The following is a 20,720-nucleotide window of genomic DNA, read 5'->3' as shown; positions in this document are numbered from 1 at the left end:
CAGATACCAGGGAATTTCATGGGTGAAGAAGAAAGATTACAACTTTTTTCATGGATAAATGTGCAACATTTCCCTATGAAGATCCTTAGCACAGAAGCAACAAGGGGAGGAGAAGTGGAGAGGAGTCTGACACGCACGTGTGCGCACACACACACGCTCACACACACACAAACGCTATGTGAATGATTTCATCCTGCCCCTGTTGCCCTGTCAGGCTGCCCCTCCTCGTGCCCGTTCAGCTGCAGCTCGGGCAGCCTGGAGAAGGAGAGCGGATGGGGCCCCAAAAGGCAACCGACCAGGCCTTTGCAACACTTGGAATCACTCTCCAAAGTGTCAGGGAAGAGGTGAAGGAAGAAGCGGGGAGGGGAAGGGAGAGTTCCCCTTTAAAAGAGGACATGTTCCAAAAGAGCATTGTCTCACAAGTGCGTTAGGTTGCTTGAACCCTGGTCACTTTTTGGGCCGAGGATGTGTTTTCCATGTGTTTTCCGAGGCCTGTGGAGTGAGCTGTTGTAAAAGTTAAACCCTTCTTTCAGGCTCCATTTTCCCCCTGGCTCCTCCCCTCCTCTTCTCCCCTCCCTCCCAGCCTCATGTTCACCCCACAGGACTCGGTGATAATAGGGACTGTCTCCATCCTGAGAAAAGGCAGCCTGCTTGTTTAAGTTTCCTTGGAATAAAGAGAACCCGGGAGGGAAGGGACCAGGCACAGCTGAACCGCACAAAGGAAAGGCTCTCCCATGCCAGTGACGGGGCAGATCAGGCCCCGTCCAGAATGAGAATGAGTTCTGCTCTTGTTACGCTTTGCAAAGGAATGTTCTGTGGACTGTGGCCTGCACAAGAGATGATCCTGTGTGGTTTAAAAGAGCAAGAGGGGGAAAGAAAGGATATGCATTCTTCTTTATTCAGACACCCGTAGTAGATCATCTGTGTTGTGTGGATCATGCAAATCCAACGAGATCCTTCTGTTCTCCACACCCCTCCGTTGCCACTGCCAATTAAAAAACCTTGCACCAGCTTTTCCCAGCAGTTTCAGTTTGCCCCCTAAATCTGTTTGAGGAGCATTTCAATTCTTAATATCTATTTTCCTACATTTTTCCCTCTTAAAAATGGACCTCTTAAAAAGTGTGCATAAATATCATCAATATCTTTCTGCCCTGCAGTGTGAGAAATGCTGCCCTTAATTGCCTCTGTCCTGTAGAAATCCATCTTTCAATCACATCTCTCCTTCAGTGGAGTCTCTCCTATCCCAGGTGCCTCACTGTTCATAAATTAAGATAATTTGCAGTGATTACTCTTCACTAGTAGGAGTAAAAACTTGCAGTATGTTAGCAATGGTTTCTAAAATAGCTGAGGAAGGGGCATTCCATATTTAAGGTCAGGTGTGTGCATTTCTTAAGGAAGTGAGCCGCACGGGCCCCCCACCCCCACCCCGCCCACCCAAGAGTCGCCTTTCCTCATTTCATTGCCCCCGCACACGTTTCGGAGTGAGACAAGGGCAACCTTCCTGCCTCTCTTCCCTTTCCTCTGCAAGATATCAGGAGAGATGTATGTGTGTTTCTCTTCTCACACCTAAATTGGTTCTTACCTGAATTGCCAGTACCTATCGTCAGGCCCATTTGCACACGCGAGGCTGAAAAATACTAACCCAATTCTCCAAGGGTCCCTAGATAAACTTGAGGTAGTCTATAAACTTCGAAAATGCGGGCAAGTATTTGTGTGCACGTGCCTGTGCCTTTCGAAGGAGGGTCCGTAGCTCTCACTGAATTCTCAAAAGGGTCCGTTATCTCTGAACAGAAGAAGTACAGCTCTAATCTGTGCCCCCTCCCCGTTGTCACTACATGCTCAGTCATCTCTCTTTTCAATAGAACTTTAGTTAAAATGTTGATTTTTTGTTCGTCATGAATTTTTTGCATTCATTCTGATTTTTTCAATAACTTATTAAAATATTATTATTTTCCCCAAAATATATGTTATTACTTTTCATGCTTACTAAGTTCAGGGCACTGACTTAAATTTTGCACCCGCAGTGAGTGCTTCACTTGCCTCACCCTAGTCCAGGACTTACATGGGCTTTCTTCCTCCAGTCTCTCATCTGTTCCAGTCCCTTCTCTACATCTCCTCCTGAGCCATCTCCCCAGCCTGCGATGCACACTGATGATGCCGGACCCCTCCTCAGAGCCCTGTGCTGGCCCCATAGTTCCTGCCAGAGCCTTCACACAGCCTGCGAGAACCCTTGCTCCAGTTTCTGAATCCCCAGTGAGCTGCAGAAAAAACTCCAGTCTCCTGGAGAGGTGTGGCAAAGTACAGCTAATCTGCTATCCAGTCCCTTTCCTACCCAACCCCCCAACACGCACTGAGCACTTCCCGTGTACCAGACCAGTCTTTATATGGATTATCTCGTTTCATACTTAAATTTGCCCAGGGAGATAAGTACTGTTCTTGGCCTCATTTTACTTCTGGGGAAACAGGTTCAGAGATACAACTTACCCAAAACCACTAAGCCAGTAGGTGGCAAGACCAGTATTTGAACTCAGGGCTGAGTCCAAAACCCAAGTTTCAATCTAAAATATTACATGCCTCTCACCACGTTGGGCTTGCTGCCCAAAAGCAGAAATGGGAAGGACGCTTAAGTCATGTTTGTGAGGATGAGTGGCAGGCTCTGGGCTGGTTTTGCTGTCAACAGGTTTGTTGATAAAACCCTTTTGTGAATAAAACTGAATGAAAGCCCCCCCCCCCCCCAAATCCACAAAATGAAGTCTATAAGAAAAAAATTTTCCAGGGAATTGAATATGACTTTGAATCTACACATGAACATATAGTATTCTTGCTTTTGGGATTTGGGCCAAAAGACGTTAAGTAGAACCTTCTAACCTCTACTTGAATGCTCAGTGCTGAGAAACAGTAACCTTGAGGACAGAAATAGGAAATGTTTTGGAACTTCTAATTCCCTAGTGACAGAATTTCTGTGCTGAAAGCAATTTTGATCAAACAGCAACTCCAAGGTTAAAAGCAGACCCAGAGAAATGAGAATGCTGGGCTTGTCGGAGTTACCTCTAAGACCAAGACCAGTGTGGGAGCCTGGAGGACTGGCTGTCAGAAGAGTCTCCTGGAAAGTGCTCTGGGAAGCAGTTTGAAGGGCTCTGAGGATTCTTGGTTTTACTTCGGAGAGTTTATCCTAAGGTAAACCCTGCCTGTCACAACCCCCTTTGCAGAAGGCAGAGGGGGCCCTCTGGGCACTGCTCAAAGTTCTGGATCTATGGCTAAACCAAACCTGCCATGAGAAGTTGAGTTTATGATTGATTATCCCTAATGCCCTTGCATTGTTAGCATGCATTGCAGAGTGCAAGGGATTTTTATATCCATTATTACATCCTTTGGCCCAGACGCAGTTCACTGGACTGATACAGAAGATCTGGGGCTAGACTTCTGGTCCTATGCCCATTGTGACCTTGAGAAAGTCCCTGTACCTCTCTGGGCTTCCAGTCCGTCAGTAAGTACAGTTGTACGAGCCTTAGCTGCCTCACAGAAGAGTTGTGGGATGCCATGGATGGGGCCACGTATGGTAATAACGAAGAACTGCACAAAGCTGAAGTAGCCTACCTGAGGAGAATGGTGTCGGGTAGGGGAGGGGTGGCAGTCGCAGGCTGCGGAGCTGGCCCAGAGGTGGATTGGGGATCTCTGTACAGCCTGCTGTCACTGGGGGACTGTTGCATGCCAAGTGTGGTGAGAGAGGCATTGAGCAGTCTCCATCAGCTCCATGCGTGCACATTTTAACTCATAACAGGTGCACCTAACAATTAGTAGTTTTATCTCCCAGAAGGTAGAAGAAACGATGAGAGGCACTATGAATTTGGCCCCAGGTCTGGCAAATAAGGAAGAATCGGTTAGCAGAGTAGAATGAAGGGAACTTCTGGTGAGAATGAAAACATCATCTTAGAATTGGAAAAGAGAAATGCAAGACATGATCAGGTGTGTTTTCAGACATTTAGAGGAGAAGTACCTGTGGTCTCACAATCCACAGTGCTCTCACACAAGGCAGAAGAATCAGGGTGCTTTTGAAAGTGAACTTCTGGGGCACCTGGGTGGCTCAGTCAGCTAAGTGTCTGGCTCTTGATTTTGGCTCAGGTCGTGACCTCAGGGTTGTGAGATCGAGCCTCCATTGGGCTCCACGCTCAGCAGGGAGTCTGCTCGAGACTCTCTCTCTCTCGAGTAAATAAATAAATCTTAAAAAAAAGAAAAAGAAAATGAACTTCTGACATGAGCTTCACAGGGCACTTACTAGGACAAGAGGGGAGGAAGGCAGCGGAAGAAGCTGATGAGGCTGTATTGGAGACATTCTCTGGGGAGCTCAAATTTTAAAATAGTTTTTTTTTTTAAAGTAATGCAGGCTTAATATAAAGAATTGGGAAATAAAAAATGAAAAGGAGACAGTAAGCATCACCTATAATTCTACAGAGTGACAGTTGGCCATTAATATTTTTATGTTTCCTGGTGATATTTTTCTGTGCATTGTTTGAGATTATCACATATACACACACATGCTATTTGGTGTTCTTCCATATGAATAGATACTCTTTATAAATATTCTGTGATTGGCTGCATAATTTTCTGTCAGAGATGTTGTCCATGTTTGCTTAACTAGTCCTTATTGATGTTCCCAGCTTCCTGCTAGTAAAAATAACACTGCAATGAACATCTTTGTGCATGAGCGATTTCTCTATATCCTAATTTTTTAAGGTAGATTCTCAGAAGTTAACATTTTTAGGGCTCTTAAATTACCACCAAGTTGTTTGCCAGAAAGATCATGCCAGTTTATCTTCCCGCTCTTTTGTGTGTACCAGCCTAATAAACTCAAATTTTAAAAAGATGTATATAGTAGACAGATGAAAAACTTACTGAAAAGGAAAACGCACAAGAGCCATGTTTAGACCTAGAAGGCTAAAACTAAGTGAGCTGAAAATTCACCATGGAAGCTGCTTAAGAAAACAATGAGTCTTGTGGGTGGTTTAAGAATAAGGACAGTATCAGGGCACCTGGGTGGCTCAGTCCGTTAAGCATCCAACTCTTGGTTTCAGCTCAGGTCGTGATCTCAGGGTCCTGGACACTGCACTCAGCAGGGAGCCTACTTGAGATTCTCTCTCCCTCTGTCCTTCCCCTCCATTCTCTCTCGCTCTCTCTCAAATAAATAAATAAATCTTAAAAAAAAAAAAAAAGGAAGGAGCACAGTATCAGCACACTGATTGGGGCAGATGGAGTGACATTGACAAGTGGCAAAGAGAAAACGAAATTGTTCAACTTCTCTCTTTCTTCTCTCTTCCATCAAGGAAGATGATTGTCAGACTGAAACGAGTATTGCAAACGCTGACATAAGGGAATTAAAGCCCAAGATGGGAGAATTGATGTAAAAGTGAATCTGAGTTGTTCTAAATAAATTCAGAGCTCTTGGCCCAGACAGATGACATAGGAGAATGCAGAACTTACAAGGCTGAGCTCACTGCAGGCCACTACGGTGATCCCTGAGGGTTGCAAGAAATGGAAGAGGTACTGAAAGAAAGAATCTGAACCACTGTTCACCTGATCATTCAGAATCGGAAAGGAGAAGAGGGTGTAGGCAAAGACTAAAAACAGCTAGCAGGATCTGACTTCCAGATGAAATTCAGCACAGATTTTGAAACATACATGTTGTGAGCACTTAGGAAAAAGTTGTCCCTTCAGAGCCAAGCACCCGCTCCTTCTCTTCTCCCTCTAGCCTCTTCAGCCTCTTCAGTAAGGCTGTAGTTACATATTTATAGACATGAAGAAAGCATTTCATTGAATTTTAGATGGTATCTTTTCGGCGGAGCTTGAAAAATGTAATCCGACTACCAGAGTATGTACATGGGTTGATCATTGAACACTTGTGCCCAAAAGGAGCCAATAACTTGATCCGGGTCCATCTGCAAGGAGGTGGCTGGTAGGTCACTGGAGTGCTACCATCCCAGCCCTCACCTCATCAGCATTTTGTCAGGAACCTGTTGAGGTGAAGGATGCTTATCAAAGTTGCAGATCACATGAAGCTGTGAAGTATGGTTGTTACTAGAAATAGAACCAAATCTGAAGAGAATGCAGCACGCTGGAATGATGGTAAAAAGTAACAAGATGAAATCTAATATCGATTAACATATATTCGTAGGTTGGGTTCCAAACACCAGCTATGTATGTGCCGGGAAGGGCAAATAAAAAAGACGACAGTAGTATGAGTAGCTAGTATTTATTAGATGCTTGCTGTATGCCACATACCGTCTTATGTGTTTTATATTATCATCATTTGTATAATCTTACTCTGTACTAGCTTTATGGCCTCTTCACATTTGATAAGCACATCGTCCGTGATTCACTGGTACTTACTCATGGGTTGAAAATTGTCCCCATTTTTCGGTTTAGGCAAGTGAGATACAGAGAGGTTGAGTAACTTGTCTGAGGTCACACAGCTGGGAAATAGTGCGCTGGTGCTCAGTGCCTGCCCGTGTATCCACCGTGGAAATTCACACAACCCCTGAAACTGTTCTCTGGCTCTTTTTTAAATCAGGACTTTAATTTGATGTCCTGCCAAAAACACCAGATAAGCTTAGACAGAGAGGTAGGTGGTTAATAACATGGACTTTGGGCCAAGCCAGCTGGCTTGTCCGTTTCCTGGCTGTGTGACTTTGGCCGAGTCAGTTCAGTTCCCTGTGCTGCAGGTTTTCTCCTTTGTAAGTCGGGATAGTGATTGTTTCTATACGTACAGTATTGCTGTAGGGATTCAATGAGTTCTGCACAGAGAGCATTGGGAACAGTGCCTGGCACACCGTAAGCTCTTGTAAGGATTTGCTGTTATTATGAGGTACTTGAGAAGCAGGATGGCAGCATTTGAAGAGTTGGGACTGTGGAGCCAGACCATCTGGGTTTGAATCCTAGCGCCACCATGGCTGGTTACGTGTGCCGCATTTTTTGCTCATCTATGAAATGAGAATGAGAATCTTCATAGAAAATATTCAGTCTAAGTGCCCAACAATTGTCAGCTACTATTATCAGTAGAATTCTATTGTCCAGAGGAAGAAGGGTTCTGGTCCTGCTCCCAGTACTATGTTTAGGGATGGGAGCTAAATCTGCTGTCTGGAAGAGGTGGGCGGGTCGGTGAGGGTCTAAAAACTGCAGCAGAGAAGTTATGTTTGGACCAATTTAGGATATTTAATCTGAAGGCAAGATGACTAAGCAAGGAAGTGATAACTTTCCTCATTCATGTCAAGGGTTACAGAAATTGTTCTGTGTCACTGAATCAAGTTATGACACAGCATGAGAGGCTTGAAACAAGGAATCTGGGCCAGCTTTATCGTGGTTCAGCCTCTTAACTTTTCACGGCTTCAGTTTCCTAATGAGTAAAGGTGGGTGGGAGTTGGGCTAGATCATCTCTGGGGTGTCTTCTTCTCTTTTACAATGCTATTCTATCAGCCACAGAATCTGCATCAAAATCCCGTTTACACAGAGAGTTTGGGACAAAGGGTGTTTTTGATGAATGTATACTATAGCAAAAGAGCTTGAACTGAGTAACGTTCAAACCAGTGCCATCACCTCATGACTCCGAGCCCCCCATTTCCTCTGTTAAACTGAAATGAGAACATGACGGATTTCATGGAGCTTCTGTGAGAATCACGTGAGGTCATACATGTGAAAGCACCTAGTCAAAATGTCATGTTTATTATTGCCTTAGCCGGTTTATAACTTTTCCAAGAATCAGAATAGAAGAAAACACTCTTAAGCACCGCAATCTACTTAAAATAACTTAATCTGTTTTCCGAGACTCAGAAGATCATTCAGGAAGTTACAAAATCTCAGGGTCATCGTCATGAGCAGGGAATAGTTCGGTAGAAAAAAGGTCCTGGCTGTTTGTATCCTTTGGTTTTTCAGATTCAGATGAAATGGGAGGGTGTTGACTGTTAACCCAGAAAGGAACAGAGATCATGTACTCTAAGCCCCTCATTTTACAGAGGAAGCCACAGAGAGAAATTGCCCCAAATCAGCTGTTAACTAACGGGAGCTTTGGGGGTTAAGTCCAGGTTCCTGACTCCTAGAGCAGTTTCCATCCTTAGTCTAAACACAGCTCGGAAAGCTTGAAATCAGGCTAAGAATGTGCTGATGAAAGTGGCTGCCCCTTTGACCATGGAATCGAAGGACTATATTAGAAGGAAATTTAGGGCCTGGGTGTGTCATTGAAGGGTATGACACCATGAACTTCACTTGACCCACTTGGAAAAGAAAAACCGCAGTAGAATTCTTAGGAATTCTGTTAATCACAGCAGTTCATTTCTTCTGTACAAAATTCTTCTCAAATATGCTCTGAAATGAATTGACATTAAAAATGCAGGTCTTAGTATGGCTCTCATGGGCTTATGATGTGCACGGGGAGTAGTGTAACAGAGGTACAGAAAAAGGGTCTCTTCCTTTTACTAATGATTAGTAACATCTGTATTATTCAGCTTTGTTGAGTTAAAGTCGCAAGAGATAACCGTAAAGGCGGTTCTATGTGATACGTTCTCCCTCATCTTGTCTGTGTGGCTTCTGTGAGCATTAGCCTTAGCAACTGTGAGCCAGGGCAAGTCTCAAGACCAGTGCCTATGAGCAGTGAGTAGGCAGTGAGGGCGATGCTGTATTCCTGGATGTGTTCAAAGCAGAGTGCCACCTACACCTCCCTCTTCTTCCCATTTATAAATCTACTTCTCCAGGGATATACAGATTTTTTTGCTCTATTTTTAGTCTGTTGATAACCTGAGGAAGCCTCCAAGGATCAAAGTCTGGGATGGGGAGGATTGAGTTCACTCAGTCTTTTCTGAATCCCTAATAGATGCTGCAAATCAATCTGAATTCTGATTCGGGGTGGGAAATGCGTGCGTAAGCACAGTGTGAGGGATAAGAGCACAGACTCTGAAACTAGACTGCCTAGGTTCGACTCTCAGCCCCTCTTGTTACCATGGCCATATGACCTTGGGCAAATCCCTTCGATGCACTGAGCCCGAGTTCCCTGATCTCATGGGGTTGCTGTGAGCAGGAGTTAAATGAACTTATATTTATAAAGCACTTACAAGAGTGCTAGATGATAGATGTGCTTAATAAATGACTATTAAGCAAATTAAATGGTCCTAATTAGACAGAGTTGCCTCTGGGTCCAGGGCTCTATTCCATTTAGACGCTGTAACTCCCAGGCCTTAGGGCTGTTCGGTTTGAGGAAAGGGGGCTTCTTTTTCCTCAGTCTTCGAGTGAGTCAAAGAGGAAGCAGCACTAGGACTTGACTTTGAACACCGTAGTTTATCAAGCCCCTTTCCAGAAGCTCCGGCAATGTGTTTACCTTTTCTTTATGCTAAGGGAAGAGTAGTGACTCTGGTCAGTGTCCTGGGTGGCCTCGAGCAGGTAGCTTAGTCTGTTGGGGTCATTTTGGTAAACCTGCTAGGATTACCATGGTATTCCTTGGACTGACGGTGACTCGATGGGCCCCTTTTGCACACAGCCCAGAGCACTCAAGTCGGTTCCCCAGGAGGGGGTTTCCGCGGTGGCTCTGCTTGGCTTCAGGGACTGAGCTGTGGGAGACAGTAATGGGAAGTGAAAAGAGAAACTGTCGCCCTTCACCAGCAGGGCTGTTTGAAGTGTGTGACTCTTCTTGTATTTAGGGAAAAGATTACTCATGAGTATTTTCTTCCATAGAATATAAAGAACCTCAAATTACTACTTGTGTCCCCCACCCCCTTCTCACCCACCTCCCTCCGGTTCAGTGAATCCTCTGCAGACACTTCAGCATTTTACTCTCATTTCCCCTCCTGAGTGGGATTCGGTTCTGTATTTGCTCTGGCACTCACACTTCCAATAAGCTACCCCATCATTTTTCCTGTTTCCGATTGAGCATCTTCTGCCCTGTGGCCCACCTACCACCAGGCTCTTTCCTAGACCAAGCTGCACTGGAACCTCACACTCGGCCCCACGATCTGGTTATACCCATGCTGTTTGTGTGAAGGAGAGGAAGGGGAAAGTTCCTAGTAACAAATCACTAATCGCTGTGCTGTTCCTGTTCAGAGGTGACACCACTGACAATAGGAAGTAAACGCTAAGGTTTCTTACAGGTTCAGAAGTTGAGATCTTGCAGAGCCATCCTCACGCCCACCCCCATTTCACTGTGATTGAGATACGTGTTTTCAGGGTCATTGGACAGAGTAGGGGCACCTTCTGTATCCAAGGACCATTTGAAATGGGCATTACTTCTTGGCATAGTTAAGAGTCAGAAATAAAACCTTGAACTCTTTAGTGGCTGTGTTTTAGTCTCAAGATCATAGAGCAGTAGCATACTGCACATTCTTATTTTATGATGCCACTTTTTTTTCCATGTAAAGTTATTAAACGTACAAAACAAGAAAAAGAACTCTTAAACGCCCATCTCTGATTAGGCCAGTGCCCATAGTTCTTTCTTGGTGCCCTACATGATAGCCTACTTTAGAAAGGACTTCCCCAGAGCTAAGGGAAGCCAGCTACCATTCTTCAAAACTAGACTTTGCAAAGGAGCCACCTGGAAGACGGAGCCAATAGTCATGCCCAGAAGCCCTGGACCTTCTCCAAGGGATCTGAGCTGTTCGTTCCCTGGTCCACTAGGGAGGAAAAGCAGCCCATCCAAGTAGACCAGACAGTTCTTTGTGATACTTAAGGATGAAAAGGTGACTCTTTCCAGGATCAAGCTGAAAGGCACTTTTACAGCATACTCAAGTCTCCTTAGCAAGTTTAAGTCACTCACTGGAGAGACTGAAGCTCCTCTTAGCAAACCCTGATTCCATTGTACTTGAACTATTAATTCATGCAATACAGTTTTAGAGAATGAAGCTCTGTTGAGCATCTAGCTTCTTCCAACCTATCCATTCTCATTTTGGTTTCAGGACTGCTTTCAGTTCTTAAGAATTATTGAAGACCCCAAAGAACTTCACTCATACGGATTATATCTATCTATATTTACCATATTGGAAATTAAAACTGAGAATTAAAAAAAATGCTTACTGAAAAATAGTAAGCTAAGCTTATATTATTAGCATAAGTATATATTTATGAATACATCTTCTCAAAACAAAAAAAATTAGTGAGAAAAATGGCATTGTGTTACATTTTTGTAAGTCTCTTTTGCAAATCTATAGAAGATGACTGGATTCTCATATCCACTGCAATATCACATGTCATATAGCTTCTAGAAAATTCCACCATATATTCATGAACAAATGAGAGTGAAAAAAGGTCAATAACCTCTTAATATTGTTATGAAAAGAGTTTTGACTTTATAGACACCCTGAAAAGGTCTTGGGAACCTGAGGGGTCCCCAGATCACACTTTGAGAACCACTGTTCTAAACCACCTGAACGATATATCAAAGATTTCCCATAACAGCAAAATGAAATAAAAATATAGACTCACAGTTAGGCATCCAGAAAGGTCCAGCCTGAGCTACCCTCTTAACCTAAGCTGCAGCCCTCCCTTTGGCCCACTTCTGGTCCTACTCAGAGTCCAAGTACCACCCCCGCCAGGAAGTTCTAACATCAGAAAAGCAGAATAAAAAGGCAAAAGACCTCTTATCCTTACTTTACCCTCTCATTCCCAGAGGCTAGCCTGATAGTTTCCCAGAGGCTGAGTGAATTGTTCTTCCTGGAAGAAGTTTCAGGGAACACTTCATTATTTGGCAGCTCTCGAAGGTCAAGCCCAGCTCTGGAACATTCTCACTTCAAAAGGACAGTGGGTGACAGCTCAGTTGTGATTCTAAGGTCCCCTCCAAAGCACATTGACATCTGTCATGACCGTGTCAGGCCACCGAAGAGCCTCAGCTTTAGGGCATACCTGAGATCAAGACAGTCTCAGGAGCTGGACAAGGAAGGACAGGGCACCAAGACCTAGGGTCCATTAAAGACATAAAAAAGGATTTGTCTTCTCATTTTGCCTCTAAAAAAATAGTTCATTGGACCATAATTTGGCACTTACAAATCTTGAGCTTTAACTTGGGATTCAGAGTTGAACATAAGGGCTCTTCAGACGTGAAGACTCAATTTTATTAACCATTCAGAAAGCTTTTCCCTTTATTCCAACTATCTAACTGACAAGGCCTTTTTTTCTTCTCTCTCTCTCTCTCTCTCTTTCTGCCTTGCTCTCTCTCCAACAGGCTTGCAGCCAATTTACTGGAGCAGGGATGACGTAGCCCAGTGGCTCAAGTGGGCTGAAAATGAGTTTTCTTTAAGGCCAATTGACAGCAACACGTTTGAAATGAATGGCAAAGCTCTCCTGCTGCTGACCAAAGAGGACTTTCGCTATCGATCTCCTCATTCAGGTGAGAGTCTGGACCCCTGGCACGTGCTCAGCTGGGACAATCTGTTAGCCATTGGTTGGTCTTTGCCACCACTCGTCATGCCCAAGAACTCCCCACAGTAGGCCACCAGGAGCACAAAGACAATGACCTAAGCTTAAGAGAGGAAAGATCCTGCTGACATAAGTCAGTTTGAGGGGAAAGGAGGAAGAGTTTCCAGATCAAGGGGAGACTTTGAAGGTTGGGAGAAGGAACCCACTTAGGACCTACAGACACTGGAGCTTAAGGGATCTCGTTGTGGCCACCAAATCAAGAAGAAAATGCATTCCAGCCCTTTCACCCTGCCTTGCTCCTGATTCTGAAACATTTGAAAGAGATGCTTAGGAGTGAGTATAGGTGGTGAACTGCTCAGTGAAAACCAAAGACAGAAGAGGAAGGGGCATGAGCCTTGCTAAGGTAGACGGAGTGGGAGGAAGAGACATGAGGGAACAGGAGGTAAGGATGGGAAGAAGTTACGGCAAGCTTAGAAATAAACTCAAAGGGCTTCGGGTGACACCCTTTGCGGTACTGAGCTATGTGAAGTGTTGCATCTTGTAGCTTATAGAAAGCCTGAAAAGTGCAGGTGGAAGACTTCTCAGGTTCATCTAACTAGGCAGTTTTGTCAAAGTAAGGGCTCCCAAGACTCCATGGGAAGTTTCGATTCAGTAAAGAGCTTTTGTACCTGCAGAGTGTATTGCTGACCTAGGTAAGACACTTTCTAGTTTCATTTCTTAAACATTATGGATATTTAGAAGATAGCTATTTGGGAGCTCCATATGTGAAAGGGGACCTTTGGTCTGGGGTTTATGCCTCTTGAGGGGCTAGTTAGTCAAGTACCAACAGACCCTCCTTCTCTCAAGTCTCACTGTGGCCAATTTTGATGTAACTTGTCCGGCAGAGACTCTCTTTGTCTTGACAAAGGGCAAAGATCCTGCGTAAGGTCTTGGTATAGTTCCAACGACGTTCAACCCTTATTTACTCCTGGAGGCCTGCCAGAAGTTAATAAACTAACCGTCATGAGGAAACATCACCATCACAGGGGATGAGATAAGGTTATAGAACAGTATCTCCCCCGCTTTTCCCAATTGCAGCAGACCGTTTATATGAGGAAATGATAAAAGGAAGTTTCCCCCAGAAGTAGAGATGTTATTGAAACTTGGAAGTTTATTATCTCTGAAAAACAGATCATTTTTAAGGTTCTGCAAAAGAATAGAGCCAGACATACCTGAAACATTTTGTCTCAAATCATTGATTCTTTCTGTTGTCTCAGAATACAAAAACTAGAGTAACCATATATGTAAATAAAACTAACCTAAAAGGAAACTACATAGTTCCTTTTAATTTAATGCAAAAATACTTACCTTGTCTGTTCTTGTGAAAACACAAAGGTATACTCAAAGGGGCAAAGTCACCTCTCTGGAGGAAAGGAACTCTTAACTCTTTAGTGTGTTCCAGAAAAACCATTCATGTAAGGCAAACAAGGGAAGACACAGTCATGCGTTTTGATGCGATTTGACTTAGCCCTTAGCCTGGCTTTCCTCCATGAGTCTGTAAGTCCCCCCTTCGTCTCATCTCAGGTACTCCTTTTCGTTGCTGATTTATTTTTCTCCCTAGTCACCTCTGTCCACTTTACTTAGAAACCAGAGATTCTCTCTGCTCAAAGCTGGAAGCAAAGATGGGCAACAGCCTCCCAGTAGGCCCTTGCCATTTTCTCAGGTCTCTGCTAGAGTGGGCCATGTGGTAGATGTACAGGATCCCGCAGTCCAGTTAGAGAGAGGGGATGGCATTGAACCTAAAGGCAAAAGGAAGCTGGAGAGGAGAGAGGACAGGGTAGGATGGGGTTTATGAAAGAAGGAATAGAGTTGATTTGGAGCATGAAGGATGGATGGAACTGAGGAGGTGGGGGGAGAAGAACATTCCAGGTCACTGGAGCAGCATTAGCTTAGTGTATTTGGATGATGGTGAGATAGCCCATCTGATGAAGGGAAGAGGCAGGAGGTGGGAGGCCAGATGAAGTCAGTGCGCTAGGCTGGTCATGAGGTGCTTAGACCCCAGTTAAGGAGCAGTAGAAATTCATTCGGTGAGTATTCGCTGAGCAACTCCATGCTCGAGGTACAGAAGTATGGGCTAAGGAGGTTCAGGGAGAGCAGAGGCGATTTCTGGCTGGCTTGTCAAACAAAAGCTCCAGAGTATGGTCATGGAGCCAGACTTTGAAAGCTTGGAAAGGCAACTAAGGTGGAGGTAAGGAAAGATGTTAAAGAGGAACTGTGGGTCAGTTGGTATGGAGATGGAGTTCAGAGATAAGGCCATGCAAATTCGATCCTCTGTTTGAAACACTGTCCATCGTCACTCATCGCCCCTGCCTGACATGTCTGATTGCCATTTCATATTTGAAGTTCCGCTGACCTTTTCCAGGAAAGCTTTCCCCGATTGCCATCCTGCTTCCCTGACTACCCCCTGCCGCCTTCCTCTCCTCTACCTCTTCCCTCCTCAGCCTGGGCTAGGTGCCGTTCCTCTTTTATCACAGAGCATACCCTAATTCTGGCATAATTCACACACCCACCCACCCCATGTTATATGTGATTGCTTTCTGTTCTGCATCCCTCTTCTAGAGCAGGAAGTTCATCTGGGCAAGGGGCTGTGTCTTGTTAAGCTGACTGGTCTCCAGCATTTAGCACAGTGCATGGCATCCAGTTGGCGCTCAACAAATCTTAATTGAATTATGACCCAACACGTGAGTCCCTTAAAGCCCAAGTTGGGAAGTTTGGATTTTATTTTGCAGATAGTGGGAAACCACTGACAGGTTTTGATCAGGAGAATAATAGAATTGGAGCTCTCCCTTTGCTGCAGACCTTGGCCATCAGTGCATAGGGTGGACTCAGAGGGTCCCTAAAAACAGGAGACCTACTTAGAATGTTCTTGCTACAGTCCTCATTAGAGAGATTGAAATCCAGGACGAGATCAATGAGAGTAAAATAATAAGACTTCAGGCCCAGAATGGTGAGCTAAGATGAGGAACTCATGTGTGGGAAGGGCTAAGACTCATTTTGGCCAAGCAATGCCAAAGCATCCAAAAAGACAGGTCCTGTTCTGCAGTTGGAATTCCGAGACCAGAGCCAGGCCAGAGCGGGGAATAGTAGATGGGAGCATTATCCCCATTATGTTGAGTTGGGAATAAAGAGAAATGTATCTTGTAGGTGATTTAATTAAGGCATTGACCAGAAAGCCATGGACAGAATTTCAAGATGATACCTGCCAGTAGGGGCTGCAAGAAAACTTAACTACAGAACAGAGGGTTGTTGTCAGAGGGTTTGGAAACAGAGCTAAGAAAGAGTTAAGAAGACATTCTCATGACGTGGCCACATAGCAGGGTAATGAAGGCATGCTTTACCTGCTGGCATTCTTCTTAAGAAGGTAGAGATAAGGTATAGATAGAAAATCTTTTTTAGCTCTCAAATGTCACATTTGCCACTGTTTCTTCTGACATGGGCTTTCTGGGTTAGCATTTGATGTAGTAGATGTCCTGAGGCCCGGGTTCTCTACGTGGCTCCTCCACAGGTCACAATACTTCATTGGCCCCTATTTTCCTCCTCCATAAAATGGGCTTCTACTCTTAACAGTTCAGCCCAACTTCAAGCATGAAACAGTGTTCAGCTTCTATTCAGTAGCACAACCTCCTGTCCCATAGGCAATGAATAAATACTTTGATCCCGTTCAACCTCTATGCCTTGTAAAACTTACACTTCACCCAGTTTTTTTCTGTATTTCTTTGAATCTTTTTTGCTGCCTAAGATGAATCAGCAGCAGCTTCTCACTAGTCATGGGGCTGCTGGAATAAAACAAAAGTATCTGGTTGCCCCGTCACTGTGAATGGATGTTTATAGCTTCCTCCCAGCCTTGTTTCCTGCCCGGCCTCACCCAGAATTAAGCTCTCTGTATATGGAAATAACATTCTCCTCAACACAACTCATTTCAAATGTAGAGAGGAGGGACCAGGACCCAGTGAATTATAATTACCTGAAATGTTAATATGTCTTAGGTCCAAATATGGTAGCCTCTCTGAACTCCACATTCTTTGGCCAATTTGACAAACTACACTTATCTCGTCCATTTCCAGGACAAGACTTCTCCATTTTCAACTCTATAATAAAGCAGGGAACATGCAGACTGTGCTTTAAGTAATTATATTATCTCCAAACTGAAGTTTTTAAGGCTGAAGATAAATGGGATATTTTCTTTGGAATATCCTCCCAGTTAGAAGATACAAGATGGTGAATTTATAACATTTGCAAAGCTAAAGAATAAATGGAAGGGAACTGTAACTTTATAAAATTTTACCTGTACAGGATAATTTTACCTACTCTTTGAGCTACTAGACAGTTACTACCTTAAATGGCCTGTGATGATTTAAATTCAAAGGGATATTTGATTATTTGACCACTCTGAGACTTGAGAAAACACATGAATAAGAAGGAACAGACAAGTTAGCATTGATATTAACTCTTATTTAGAGTTATCCATTATAAGACATCAAGGTGGAATGGATTTATGTATGCATTTTTTATAAGAACAACAACAAAAACCACAAGTTATCTTCAATTTAATTCATGTTAGACTCTCTATTGATGCCAAAAAATGGAAAATAAGCCTATTTTCAAAGTTCCTTCAGTTCAATTCAGCAAAAAACGTATGATGGGTTTACTAAGTGAATCAGTCATTTAACATACCAGAATGTGATTATTTCTTCCCTCCCCAATGCACCAGAATCTTTGTTTTTGGAAATATGCCTTGCTTGTGACCTTCAAATATGGTAAAATTCCCTTTCAAGGTTAAGTGAAAAATACTGATCTTTATCTTCATAAAGTTCCTCCTTGGACCAGCTTGCTTAATTCATTTCTATTAAGCAATGGTAGGTGCATTTGCTGGGTTGAATGGCTGGGTCAACTGGCTGTTTTAGAATCAAGGCGCAGAATCTGAGGGGATGGGTCACAGAGGGGGATTATTGTCCTGAAGTGTGGGAGTTGCAGCAGGCATGATCCTTGATTGAGACACCCAGAGTTGGCTCTTTCTTCTCCTGTCTGTGAACGGAGCAAAAAAAAAAAAGTGTAAACACATCAGAGAAATGCTTAGATAGGTCAATTACAGAAAAGTCATTTAATTTTTTCTTAGCACTTCGCTTTTCCCATTTGTGAAACGGTGGTGATGACCAATCCCTCTGCCATACGGAGTGATACTATAACGTGTAAAACATACAACACTTCCTTTAATAAAGTGCATACTTATTTTACAATATTCGTATTTTCTCACAAGCTTATTTTTTTGTTTCTCTGTAATGTCTCTTTATGTTCTGCATCCAGCTAAAGGCAGTTGTCTTAAGGTATCTCTTTCCTAACCGATTTATTCTTGTCTTTTTTTTTTAAGATTTTATTTATTTATTTGAGACAGACAGAGATAGCGACAGAGATAACGTGAGAGAGCATGAGCAGGGAGGAGAGGGAGAAACAGGCTCCTCGTGGAGCAGGGAGCCCGATGCGGGGCTCCATCCCAGGACCCTGGGATCATGACCTGAGCCAAAGGCAGACGCTTAACCAACTGAGCCACCCAGGCGCCCCGATTTATTCTTGTCTTAAAGACAATATTCAGATTTTTCCACAACCAGCTCCCTTTCTCTCAGGATCTCTGTGCCTCAGACATAGATATCAAGCTAAATCCCAAATACTTGTTCCTAAGTAAAAGACTAGCTTATGTTTATGGTTACAGAGGCACTCTGTATTTAACAAAAAGGCCTGTCATTTAATCAGCCTGCAAAAATGGATTGAATGGAATTTTCAGAAAATAAGGTCGAACAGAGATGGAAAACCAAGCAGTCCCCCAATGGGAGGGGGCTGTAATGGCCACCAGTGGGACCTCCCTGGGCCAGTGCCTGCCTTAGCATTCTCACTACTGAATTTAACTGAATGACCCGAGGCCTTGAACTTCAGCCTGAACATCTACCACAGGCAGAAAGGACCCAGCAGAGAGAATTTGATGACAAATCTGAAACGTATCTCTCCCACCCTTGCACTATTTTTTTTTTTTACGAATTGGTCAAAAGGAAACTAAAATCTCTGAATAAAAACAGAAGAGCGAGAGAAAGAAAAGAGGACAGTTTGCAAATTTAAGAATGTGTTACTTCAGATAATCTCCACATGAGGATATGCACATAGTAAATCATCACCTGAAAAATACAAATTTTAAGAATGTTAAATAAAAATCTGCTTTCAATCTACTGAACTCAAGAAGTTAAACGTTGTGAAACCCCAGGGGAGGGGCTCTGAGTAGCCTTGTAGATGACACTATGCATGGGTCCCAGCCTTCTGCAGAACAGGGAATGGATAAGAACTTTAAAAGTGATCAGACTCTTTCACTGATAATAACATTTGAAGAAAATATCCCAAGGAGACAGTCCAATGGCAGCGGGGAAAAAATGCCCTTAGCAATCCTATTTATAATTATAAAAACTGGAAATGCCCAAGCCACCCACAGTATGGGACTTGCTAAACAAAGTTGGCGCATGTAAATATAAAGGAATATGCTGTGGCTTTACAACTATTCATCGAGCCACTTATTATTTCTTGAGTAGATTACACAGGGCCTTGCAGGTCATGTTCAAGACCCTAAAGGTTATTATAAAAACAGATAGAAGCCATTCAGCATTTTAAGCAGAGATTGGCATGACAAAGTGCAAAGGTGAAGAGTGGATGTGGGCAGTTGGCTTGGCTGGCATTCAGGAACAGTGGTGGTGACCTGAACTAAGATGGGATCAGCAGGGAGAAGGGGATGACGCCAGGAGTATTTAGAAGGCAGAGTCTGAAAGTCTTGGTGACTGGTTAGATTTTGGACAAGAGAAAGAGAAGAGTTAATTAAGCATGACTCCTGGGTTTCTGGCCTGAACAACTGGGCATTCCCTGTGCTAGGAAACACCATGTGGGTTGTAAAGACTTTTACGTTCAACACATTAAATGTGTGGTGTCTGTATGTCATGCAAAAGGGAAGTATCTAGGAGATAACTGAAGGTTCTGGAGTTGAGAAGAAATGCCTGGCTGGAGTAGATTTAGCATCGATGGGCTGATGGAGGCCATGGGAGTAGGTGAGATTACCAGGGAGAAAGACTAGTGGGAGCCTGGGGAGCCTTACTGTTGCAGGGTTGGAGGAGGTGGAAAGAAAATCAGGAGGGGTAGGAACGTCCCAAGCCGTGGACTGTTCTAGGAGGAGGCAGATAGTGAGCGCTACTGATGAATATTGCTGAAAGGCAGAATCCCCAAGTACCGACCATTGCCCTCTGGTTTGACCACGAGGAGACACACAGTAGAAGGGGTGGGAAGTGGCAAGAACAGAGTTGGACAGCTCCTTGGCCAAGCTCAGCCATGCTGGGACCAGAGAACCAGGAGCAGTACCTGGAGGGGAAGATGGGGACAAGGGGTGTGTGTCTGTGCAGAAAACAGGAAAAACCGGACAGTGCTTAAATGATAAAGGGAAGAATCACATAGAAAGAGGTTGAAGATACAATTGTGAACTAGGGGAGTGAGAGAGCCTGAGCTAGAAGCGTCTATGTGAAATGATGTCAACCGGGAAAACACATACTCAATACATATGAATGTGACTTCATGAAACTTGTAGAGGCGCTTTAAATACAAAAGTGTTGAAGCAAAGCAAATGGTTTCCAGATTTTTGGAGACACGTCTGTGAATAATCATCAAATCACAAGGGGTGCCATCTATTGAGCCCACATTATCGCAGACATGGGGCTGGTGCTTGTTCATATCATCTCACTTGATCTTCCTATCAGCCCTGCCAAGTCTGTGGCATTATTCTCGTTTGAGACAAAAGAATGTTTCACTAAGCCTGGACTTAAGCCTCACAGAGAAAGAGTATTTGCCTGAGGGCGTGCAGCTGACAAATAGAGGACCCAGGGGACCTGGGACCTCTTGCCCCAGAGCCTGGGCTCTTCCCTCAAAAGGAAAGAAACCTTAACCCCCCAAACAGCATCTGTCTATTCTCAGTCTTCAGACACGAGGAACATTGATAAGGCAACTTGCGGCAGGTTTGTTCACTCTCTTTACTATCCGTTGGAAACAAATTACAAATAAAATAATAGAATTTCGTATTCTCTGAGTGGATGCCTGGCTTTTCACATCAAGATCACCACTACAGAATTACATGTGTGTTTAGTCTGTGGGTTTCTGTGTTGTATGCGTGTGTGCATCCGTGTGTGTGTGTCCATGCGTGCGCGCACCCACTCGGGGATATCTAGGTTTTATGGGGCCTGAAGCTTATAATTTGGGGGACACATATGGCTTTAGGGCTCCTGCCA

General features: G+C 43.9%; 1 protein-coding gene across 5 annotated transcripts in view; it reads left to right on the top strand.

Annotated features, from left to right (window-relative positions):
• Nucleotides 1-20,720, top strand: part of ETV6 (ETS variant transcription factor 6) — a 239,829-nt gene that overhangs the window by 178,062 nt on the left and 41,047 nt on the right. For 3 of the 5 annotated variants that reach the window (XM_054507173.2, XM_045873848.3, XM_045873847.3), the window contains one exon: nucleotides 12,188-12,352. The exons of the other annotated variants lie outside the window; for them this stretch is intronic. In XM_054507173.2, coding sequence (XP_054363148.1) covers nucleotides 12,289-12,352 — 64 coding nt within the window. In that variant the 5' untranslated portion in view covers nucleotides 12,188-12,288. The remainder of the gene's footprint in view (nucleotides 1-12,187; nucleotides 12,353-20,720) is intronic. 5 annotated transcript variants of the gene reach the window in all.

The sequence above is a fragment of the Mirounga angustirostris genome, unplaced genomic scaffold, assembly GCF_029215605.1.
Source record: "Mirounga angustirostris isolate CCGP_5_RB_7025 unplaced genomic scaffold, mMirAng1.0.hap1 SCAF_5, whole genome shotgun sequence".
NCBI lineage: Eukaryota > Metazoa > Chordata > Mammalia > Carnivora > Phocidae > Mirounga > Mirounga angustirostris.
Note: the sequence above shows the minus strand (reverse complement) of the source record. Positions and strands in the feature narration are given on the sequence as shown.